At 34.7% G+C, this 11,266-nt stretch overlaps 1 protein-coding gene across 1 annotated transcript; it reads left to right on the top strand.

Annotated features, from left to right (window-relative positions):
- Nucleotides 1–440: 440 nt before the first annotated feature.
- On the top strand, nt 441–10,079 carry LOC105317825 (crystal protein). Its single transcript, XM_011414577.4, has 5 exons — nt 441–650; nt 2,348–2,474; nt 2,829–3,018; nt 7,602–7,732; nt 8,620–10,079. The coding sequence occupies exons 1-5, from the start codon at nt 487–489 to the stop codon at nt 9,607–9,609; spliced, it is 1,602 nt and encodes a 533-aa protein (XP_011412879.3). The 5' UTR covers nt 441–486; the 3' UTR covers nt 9,610–10,079.
- Nucleotides 10,080–11,266: the final 1,187 nt, after the last annotated feature.

The raw sequence follows: 11,266 nt of genomic DNA, 5'->3' as shown, positions 1-11,266 counted from the left end.
GGGTGCTCTTTTACCTCAAGACGTTGGGATACAAAGGCATATATATCACATCATACTGGTTTAATTTTGAGATATAAATTTTGATCAAAGTTTGCTTTTTACTGTAAATAAACACAAGTCCCCCCCCCCCTTCTTAAAAAAATTATATGAACTATAGGTAATGTACAATATATTGCCTTGTTTTCTGTATTTGACGAATATGCGTTCAAAAAAGTACTCGATTGAGAAAGGTTTTTTAACATAATCCCACCGTCCTAAAACCAACAAAATAAATGATCAAATATAGAAGAATTCGGATGTCCTGCATACTGACTTGACGTTTACAGCTCGTATGCGTACAAATAACTACAAGTCACCAAAACAATAGTTTACTGACAAAGTGTGACGTCATTGCCTGCGGGCAGGTGCACGTCAATCATTAACGCTTAAGACAAGGTACACTTCCAAAATCCTCCATAACGATCCAACCCCCGTGTTTGAAGAGCCATGCAAGCAAGTTTCAAAGAAATTGTTTTAGCCGTCATATTTTGTTCCTTGTGTGTAAGCGTGGAATGCGTATTTGTTGAAACCACACACGGGTGGATCCAAGGGAATGTGACTCGGGATGCTATTGCATTCCTTGGAGTTCCGTTTGCGCAGCCTCCTAAACGGTATGTAAAATTGTTATTAAAAATCACGAACAGTTGCTCAACGGTAGGACTGGCTGGGGTGTTTTATTATTTAATACATTAAATCATTAAGTCTGATGCTTTTCCTTTAGTGGTTATCTAACTAGTGTACAAAATTCACTTGAATTTATTCTATTGCTAGAAAAAAAATGTTAATACCTATAATTCTATAATATCCTATGATTACCTTATGATTGGTAACAGACTTAACATCGGATCTGACGTAAGATTAATTGATTCAATTTCATGACGATCATGTCCGAGATGTAGACAAGATATGGAGAGAGAAAAAAACACAACAGGCATTTCCTAGAGATGTCCTTGGATAACGGGAAAAACACAATAAAGGGCAACATCTGCATCTCATCTCAACTGATTCAATAAATAAGCTTATATGATATGCAAAGTGCGGATTTAAAATGTTTTTGGGGTTATTTTTTATATTAAATGCGGATGTGATTTGTATAATAAACTGAACCTTGCAATAAGTTGGTATTGCAGAAGCAGTCTGCTTGAATCAGGACAAGGCGATATTCCTTTAAGATACCTAAGATAAATGTGACTATCTCCTTAAACCTATCGTTGTACTGGTATCCGTATAAACATACATATAATTTTTAAACAACTTGCCAACACAAACAATATTCATGTTTTAAACGCTCACGTGATAAATTAAATTGCAAACAGGATCAAGTAAGCTTTGTGTCTATAAATATATATCTTTGTTTTCACTGTCTTCTTTTCTTTTTTACTCTCTAAGTTTTTCAGTTGTTCTTGTCTTTATTTTGATCCCCCCCCCCCCTATTTTTTTCTTAGTTAAAAATCTTATCAACTTTTCATACATTTTTTCTTACATTATTTATACCATTGATCTCTGATAAAGAAATTGTATTGTATTGCAATATGCATGTATGTTTCTTGTGTCAAAAGCAATAATTACTTACTTTTGACTAAAGGAGAGAACAGAAATAAGCATAATGTCTGCTGCTAGGGTGGTATGGAACATTTCCATTTTGTGACGATCTATTTATCGATATAAACAATAAAGTCAGGTGCAATTTTATAAATAATTTCTTTCCCAGTTTCGCCATATAGTAGCGTAGCGTAGCGCCGTTGGTTAGAGGTTCACTACACCAATAATTTTTTTTTATAAAAGAAGAGGATTCACTAAATAGAAAAGATTTTAAAAAGAGAGGATTCACTGCGAATCTGTAAGTCTTGAGTTCGAATCCCGCGTTGGATATTAAAATTATCATCTTTTGAATTTTTTTAAACGTATTTTTTTTTTTGTTAAATAATTGTAACAACCGGTGAAATTTGTTTTTTATTATGATGTACTATAATCCACATAAATATTGACAGATGTCCCATGCCACCTTAAATCATATTCAGATGTATCTTTATATAGTTGAGAAAACGCTTCTTAAAAATATAAATCAGTGGTTCCTCTTTTTAATCTCTGAAGTCATGGATCCCGGGCTAAGTTTTTGATTATCATATTGCAACTATTAATTAATTTATTTATTTGTCTGTTTGTTTATTTTTGAATTACTTTTTTTTATTCTTCAATTTAAATTTTAAAATGTTTGTTTGTTGGTTTGTTTATTTGTTTTAAAATAAATTCTTGTTTTTACTCTTCAATTTAATTGTTTTAATACTATGGCGACTTTTTAACTTAGATGGGAGGATCCCAAGGTTCCCACTCGCTGGAACTTTATATGGGACGCACGACGCGTGCGCCCAATGTGTCTACAGCCGCAGACGCCATGCGGCACCAAGCAGTCGATCGGCCTATGTTTACCACAGGTATTTGAATAAATAATACACGTACATACACACACATTCATATATTTATAATTTTCATTGTAAGTGTCGTTAATCATTTCTAGTGATTTACATACGTGTAGAAAAATAAAAGTCTTCTATATCTAAAACATATACATGCTATCCTTGGCATTTTCATCCACTTCACTCTAAAATCATACTAAAAGGTTCTATTGTAAATAGATGGAAAAAGATGTTATTTTGAATGATCAGGAAATTCTATACCCATGTTCTACTCTCTGAAGAAAAAATGTACGGGAAAATGTCCCTGAGTCAAAACCAATGACCGCAACGTAATCTCTGATTCAATGCGATTTCTTTTACATGTAAATACAGATGTCTGAAGATTGTCTGTACCTGAATGTGTATATGCCCCTAAACACGTCCCCTCGGAGTGGTAAAGCGGTCATGGTATTCCTACACGGCGGCGGTTTCGAGTCTTATACAGCTGGCGCAGACATCTACAACTCGGAGATTTTTGCGAGCAAGGGTGATGTCATAGTTGTAACGGTGAATTATAGATTAGGTAAGTGACGAGCTTTATCAGAAAATTCACATAGTAATTTCTTCTTTTATCTCAAAGAAATCTCCATACCGTCATTTAGCTGTAAACCCCGTCAAAAACTGATCAGAATCAATACGCTAACCACATACATGTACGTGTAACATACTAGAAACCATTGCTTTTCCATCTATGTAGCATAGTGCAGTACATCTTCATACTTTATGTTACTTTATTTAAACAATAAAATGCTTTCTTTGATTATTCATGCGGGGTATGAAGGTGGCGACATTGCAGAAAAATACATAACCTGTGTTAGCCGGTTATGTAATTTTTTTCTGCAATGATCGCTACCTCCATAACCTGCATGAATCTTCAAAGAAGATTTGTCTAGCTGTAAACTTTTATTTAGTGAAGAAAAAATTCAAATATTTTATCTTTTTAATTTGGATATTTTTCTAAATCTTTAGATAGAGCTCTTCTTATAAAGGAGATCTGTACAGTCTAAAAATGGTCACGACTATCGATCCCTCTTAAACGTTGTATGTACATGGCCAAACAAAAAGGGATGAACTTCTTTTAAAATTGTTAAACGTAAAAATGACACGTTAGTTTGAGAGTTAATGTTTTTGAATTTCTCTTATAAATTGATTGATTTTTTGCCCAAATACAGAATCATATACTTTAGAACATATAGTTCTAATGGTATTATTTTTACTATATTCGCAAAAGGAGTACTGTCCATAACATAAATCATGGAGACTATTGTTTTGAAATGGTGCGTATATACAAATGATGATCAAAATGTTTAATGTTAAAATCGGCGTATGTACATATTTCTGAACACATTAAAATTAACATTTAATTAAATATGAACTGAGTAAAAGGAGTGCTACATGTACGTTTGGACGTTAACGTTACAATTATTAGCCAGACATCTTTGTGATCCGCGGCAGACTGTTGTTGACAAGTTTCTGTAAAAAAGAATATTGAACTTCTTCAAACTTTAATAAACATGTATTAGTATGTTCTTAAACTGTCTGCTTGGCAATTTCCAATTTCCACCTTTGTACAAATGATGAACTTTGTTTGAACCAACATATTTCACTCACCTGTAGTTGTTGCCTACATGTACCACTGCGAGACTTCTGTACGAGAATGCGCTAGACTTTAAACGAGACAGCGGGGGCGACTTATAATTACCTTTTCATTTTCTGGAATGATATTTTCGATGAAAGCACTGTGACAATTAAATATACAGTTTCTTACTTCTGACAAAGTTCAAGGAAAGTGGGATATCAATTTGTGAGTCATGCAGTTGTCTTCGATGTGCTGCCAAATTTTGCCATTGTGATGAACATTACATCTGCCAATTATTCTATATACATGCAAAATCAAGAGAAACCAGAGCAACAAGAGAGTACAACGGCATTTAATCAGAAAATGAAATTAAGATAAATTAGAGCTATATTCAGAGATTTTTCAAGATGCAATACACACAAAAATCTAACGTTTATAGGGTTATGCTTACTTCTGCTAAATAGGGATACCCCGGTCCATCCCCATCTAAAAAGCTAACAAATGGGGTAGGGGCCCTGAATACCGAGGTGTCATATTGTAATTGTGAGCTGTATTTGATGGTTTGGAATACAACAGCATGACAATATGTACTTGTACAATCTACCTGTAAATTTAAAAATATCACCGTTTGACAGACTTGACATGTAGAACTTTGACATATTGGTAAGTGGGGATTGTCAGGTGACGAAGAAGAGAGAGGCTTATTGTAACAAAGTGTCTGTCGATAATATTAAAATAATCGTGTTATTAAACTGTTGTTATGTTTATTACAATGATTGAGATCAGCGTAGGAAGTGACAAAAATGACTCATCTATTTCTCTGACGTGTTAATGAGAATCGATTCTATCTATCAATAACGAAACAGAGAGTAAAGGGGTATTATAGATAACATTTTACCAATATTAATATATTGACAGAACAATTCGTGAGTTCTAATAAGAATTACCGTGCCGGGTAAGCTATTATTATGATTTGTTAAGAATACTAGTGAAAAATGTCATTTGTGCGAAATTTGGATTTTGGTTGTAAATAGGTTAATTCAAATAAGATATATATCGAAGGGATGAGTCTCAGTCTCTCTCTCTCTCTCTCTCTCTCTCTCTCTCTCTCTCTCTCTCTCTCTCTCTCTCGGTAAAATTATTTTGTCGTTATTGTCAATTAGTGAGCTAAATAGAAGGAACAGAAAATTCTTCCATATATAAAGATTAATGCAGTCCATGCAGTGACAGTGCTCCGAATAAAGGTTTCGATCCACGCACTATCAACCTCATAAGTATAAAAAGGGTAAAAGGGTACCATTTCACAATGTAACCATTATCTGTTATAAGTAAAGGTTTTAATGTTGTCACTTGATGAACCGAACACAGCTAGGTAAAAATGTGTTTAAATGCAGTTTTAACAGATTCACGGAGTATACGTACATGTATTTTCAAAGTATGATATTTTTCCTTTTTTTAATGCAGGTTAGATCATAATTATGTTTGTCAGTTTCTGTATGAACATAATCGGATTTCTTATACTCCGTACAAATAAATATAAATAAATGTGATTTCTACAAATTGCAGTTGATGTACTCCGTATGTTTATCTTGTAATTCCCTTATTCCCTTCAAAATCACTTATTATACCACACTGCGTGATAATTCAGTATAAACTTCATTAATAAAAGACGAGTAATGGTTTTGTATCATATCGGAACAAATCCGTTATTCTATTTCCATTTCTGGCGATGAAGGTCATTCATATTAAATCCTTCTGATCGTTAGTTAAGATAGAAAATCCCCGAACTTCTCTCTTTAAATCATGTCTAACACAAAAGCCTTTGATTTTCTAAAATGACTTTTATGATTTTGATGATAAATTCAAGGCCATCCATAACACACACGATGACTGTCTTTCATAATGAATTAACTCTCAACTTTTTGAATTGATCATTCTTCGTGACCTATTTGTACTGTTATTTCGTTTGAACGTTTTAGAAATTTAACGTTTTATAGTGGGAAAACCATGTTGTATATTTTTGTACCAACGTATAGGTCTACTACAATTATTGTAGTACACGTGTATATACTAGTTACTGGGTGGGCCATACTCTTCACCACAATACTTAGATATAAGAGCTTAGTTGTGTAATCTATAACACAAGCATTGGCGGATCCAGGGGGTGGGGGGGGGGTTCCGGGGGTCGGACCCCCCCCCCCTTTCTCTGGGACATAAATTTTTTTTGAAAACTTGTAATGCCTATTTAAAGGCAATTGTCCCCATTTATAATATAGATACTGTAATTATTTCAAATAAATGCTTTTAAAATTGCTAATTTAAAGAATTTTTTACAACGCACCGTAATTTACATGTACATGTATTTCTGATATGAAAAAACCCTAACGATTTTTTTTTATCGTAAAAGGTACTTCCCATCAGCATCCGGTGCTCACATCTGTGACTAAACATGTGGAAAATGTTTAAAAAATTAACTAAGCAGTGTCGCTAAAACACAGATTTATAATAACATCTACAATGTATTGCATACTCTATTTTTTTAAAAAATCGATTATAGTTAATTTTATGCAAGTTATGCTATTTTTCTGGAATGCTAGCTATACCGTACCTTCATACCCACATGGAACACAAAAGAAAGCCCTTTTTGGTTTTGTTTCCAAGAATCGGAAATTATGTTACAAAATACCGTGTAAGGGGTTTATATATAAACCATTATGAAAATGCACAACTTTTCAAAACTTTCCTGAATAAGATCGCATCTGTACTAGTGCCGGGTGATGTGGCGCACCCATTATACAGAGGCCACATCAAGTTCCCTGGGACGACTATTGCTTGTACAATTGTATTTCACATGTTCCGTCTATTCAGCAGATAAACTATCCCCATGTTTGTCATATCTTATCATTTAGACCTTTATTTAAGAAGGCAACCGATAGAAATCAAAGTCAATAAATAGTTCAGAATTTAAACATCAAAGACATAATTTTTTTTTTACTAAAAATTCATTTTTATAATAGCTTGTCGTAATAAGTCTGAATTATTTTTGGTTTCTTAGTGTTTCTTTCTACTGGAGTATTAAGCATCGACGCACGTTCTCATTGCTGGAGACTTGGATTTTTTAAGGCTGGAAATTATGCAAATCTTCCTTACCTAAACCAAAACGCTCAATAATGCAGTGCACTCTGATATTAAAATAGATGTGAAATAGATATTGATGAGATAAATGTTCATTAAATTTACGCACGGAAAACGTTCAAAAGGCCTTGTTTATTGGCAAATAATGTATTTTGCACGTATTGATTTTCATCAATTGGAACCCCCCCCCCCCTTTTCAAAATTGCTGGATCCGCCTCTGACAAGTTATTTAAGGAATGTAAATGATTCACTGCAAGAAATCATAACTGCTTGAGCTGCCTTTGCGTTTTCGTTACCACTAGAATTTAATCATTTATACAATTATTTGAGTTAGAAAAAACGTATTTTGATTGTTTTTCACCCTTTTACTTAAGAACTATTCGTCGTTTCAGGGGCTCTGGGGTTTTTAGTCACGGGAACTGGCTCAAATTCAGCTACGGGAAATTACGGAATCAAAGACCAGCGTTTGGCCTTGGAGTGGGTGAATAAGAATATTGAAAAATTCGGAGGAAATCCTAAAAACGTACGTTGATCCAAAGTTTATAATTATCTCATGTATATTGCAGATTTATTAAAGAATATACACGATTGCGGTAGAGACAATCGGGGTTTTTTTTTCTTGTATGTTTTTAAATATATAACATTTTGCATGTACAATGCAAAATGGAAATACGTTTTGATTTAATTTTTACAGCTCTACTCTCTCTATTATCCGGTAAACTCATCTTTTTTGAAATTTCAATTAGGACACATAGATACTGTAAATACGTCAGCTCGAAGTTTTCTGAATGTGTGTAACTCTTTCAAATTACTTAGTATACTGTCTTAATTACAACATTTGTTAGTTCGTGGAAACGTGTAAAAAAAGTGTATTATTCAAAATCCAGGATTAAATTGACAGCATTTAGTGATGAGACTACATAGATCGTATATTAGACAAAGGAGGTTTTTCCGCAGTTTTATTTAGGGCTTGTCACAGAACTTGAACAAGAAAAGCCTGCTCGTTGATCTCTATTTAGACGTCATTTGCTCGCTAAGCAGATTAACACTAATTTACTGTTATTTATGTAATGAATGTTTCAGATAGTAGGAACCGAATTAGATTCCTTCTGGACATGGAATCGATCTTGTTAATGAACTGCATGCACTCAATCAAATACCCCTCGATTGTTACTTTATCAAACCTTCTGTACTCAACCGTGTATACTTAACGATTTTCGACATAGTGAACGTGTCAGTGATGTAATTTATTGCAGCAATTGATCAATTACACACACTGTTCGGATGATCTCAATTTTACGCCTCGTGATGCAAAATACCACATCCCGCGCCCTCAGTTATATTCTATATGGTTTTTATTAAATATTCGTATTACTAGATATATTGTCATTTCAAGTTCCTCTGTTGCAGGTTACGTTGTTTGGACAGAGTGCTGGCGCCTTATCAGCACTTATTCATTTGTCATCCCGAAAGGCAGACAACCTGTACCAAAGGGCCATCATCCAGAGTGGTCCATTCAGCATTCCATTCAAATCTTTCCGACAAGCATACTCTCAAGGAGCTGAGTTCAGTCGCAATCTCAACTGCCCTCCCGGAGACATTGTTTGCATGCGCTCCAGATCACCGAGGGAGATTCTCGATGCTCAGGCTTCAACAGGATCCTTCGGCAATGTGCTTCAGCAGTTTATGCCATGGTCGCCATATCATGACGGTGATGAAGTACCAGTAAGTCCCCTGAAAGCGATCGAAAAAGGGCTAATAGCAAATAAATCGCTGATTATTGGAACAACCGCTGATGAAGGACTAACGTACGTGTACAATATGTTCCCGACACCCCTTAATATGATGACCTACTCGGGTCTCCTTTTGATGATCAATCAGAACGAGGCTTTCACTTGGCTCTCGAGATATTCTCCAAAGAATCCGCGAGATTCTCGTGCAGCTTTGTCTTCTCTCGCCACGGACTACCTCTTCACTTGCCCTACGAGACAGATCGCGTCTGACTTGGCCCTTTCAAGTCACAATCTCTGGTTGTATGTGTTCGATCAAGGAATGTCTTTTTTGAATGGTACTGGCATTCTGAACAACTGTCAAAACAATGCATGCCATGGAGCAGATATCCCGTATTTGTTTCAAAACGTGCGCAAAGTGTTTCCTCTGAAACCAGAAGAAATGAGTTTGGAAAACGACCTCCTTGTGTATTGGACAAACTTTGCCAAACATGGAAATCCAAATGGTGTCAGTACCAACAGTTCAGTTGCTGTGTGGCCCCAGTACCATATTACGTCATCAAGTCCAAACAGGGCAGTGATGCGCCTCCAAGCGCCAACGTCAAATGCAATAACAGATTACATGGGACCTTCTTGTGATAAATTCAAAAGAAGCGATTTTAAAATATAGTTCCCTTTTGCCTTACACTTTTGATTGATTCTTAATTTAAAATCGTATTTGGAACATGAGCGAAATATTTTTGACAGAAACAATTCGTTTTTGCCATTTAAGGTTTGTTCTGTTCAATAGAGAACGACTTGTGCCATAAGACAAATTTGAAATTACACGGGTCTGTTATAATGTTTATATATTGAATTTCTAATGAATTTTTAATGAGGAAAATATTCTCTGGTATGTACTAGTATTTTTGTAGTACTATACGAGCATATGTAAATGATTACGAATGTTCAAGACTCCATTTCATGTCTCAACATCACCCAACTTGTTTTCTCTACTCAAGACCTGTTGAGTGTGTATCTTTAACTTACACAATTTCGGACATAGAGCTCCAAATTTACTCATGCCATGACATGCATTTGTACTGAAATCGTTGTATACATTGTTAAATATTTTCCTGTCATTCACATATTAAATTCGATAAACAATTAAGTGTCTTGAGTGTTAAATTGTATAAGGTTGAAAAAAAATATACTTAATGAAACTTCAGAGGATGAGCGGTATTTCGCATCACGTAACATAGTTATAGATGACACTGCGTTCAGTTGAACATTTGGTGGTATGGCCTTCAATGTCAATTAGAAGCAATTCAAGGATGCGTTCGATACAACTGAAGTAGACCAGCTGCTCTGCTCTGATGTAACGATATTAAATGAATGACAGGACGGACCTGATTAGGTTTTTTTTTCCCATGAATAACACAATAAAACAGCAGATTCATAGATGAAATCTGCTCGTTATCCTGACGATAGCAAAAGAGAGCCGTTTTTGGTTTAAAGTCAATGACCAAAGATATGAATGTGAACTTCGTATAAGCACACTTTAACAGACATAGCGTTCGAGGGACACAATATTCAAATCAGTGGCGGATTTAAGGGAGCTCGGCCCGCGTACCTCGTCTGAAAGTTTTAAGAGGGCTGGATGGTCTTGGCCATTTTATTTTTACTTTTTAATCTCCTTTGAAAGAAGAGTGCTATAGAAAAATACCTAACTATAACATAAAAAATTTATGGATTTCCTCTTTAAAAAATAATAATTTATATTTTGTTAGATTGATGGTTAACTTGTTGACCATCAAGCCTCCTTGTGAAACATAGCTCTCACTCACAGATATGATAGACTGTTCGGATTATTTAATCTATCACCTGAAAGTAAAAAACTTTGACACCTTATGATATTTTGATCTGTGAGATGTCGTCAGTTTGTATGACGTTACTCACTTTTTTTTTCAATTTCAACTTGATCTAACATGTTTATTTAGTCTTCATTTATGAGCCTTGTAACTTTTATCACGAATTCTGTAGTTTTCGATTAGTCAATGTATTCTAATTTCACAAGTATACTTTGGAAAAAAAAAGTCCGTCACTGCTACACTGCATGAAACCGGATAAGATATTTATGGTTGCCGTGATACATAAATTTTGCTAAGTTAGCATCAATTTTTGAATTATATGAATGAATGGTTTTTCAGCCAATGACATTTCCTGCCTACCTTTGTAGCAGCAATGAACAGGTACATAGCAACAGTTTTGGAAGTGGTAAAGGGCAGACCTACCCGAAATCTTGACAAGCAAAAAAAACAACTTCTTCAATCTTCAACATCCTAACC

The sequence above is a fragment of the Magallana gigas genome, chromosome 6 (genome assembly GCF_963853765.1).
Source record: "Magallana gigas chromosome 6, xbMagGiga1.1, whole genome shotgun sequence".
NCBI lineage: Eukaryota > Metazoa > Mollusca > Bivalvia > Ostreida > Ostreidae > Magallana > Magallana gigas.
This window is presented reverse-complemented; position numbering and strand designations above follow the sequence as displayed.

What these genes read in the sequence shown, in the direction of transcription:
- LOC105317825 (XM_011414577.4), top strand. Translation starts at nt 487, where the DNA reads ATGCAAGCAAGTTTCAAAGAAATTGTTTTAGCCGTCATATTTTGTTCC. An exon ending in TTTGCGCAGCCTCCTAAACG is followed by an intron (nt 651 to 2,347) that starts GTATGTAAAATT and finishes TTTTTAACTTAG; the next exon opens with ATGGGAGGATCCCAAGGTTC. An exon ending in AACGGTGAATTATAGATTAG is followed by an intron (nt 3,019 to 7,601) that starts GTAAGTGACGAG and finishes TCGTCGTTTCAG; the next exon opens with GGGCTCTGGGGTTTTTAGTC.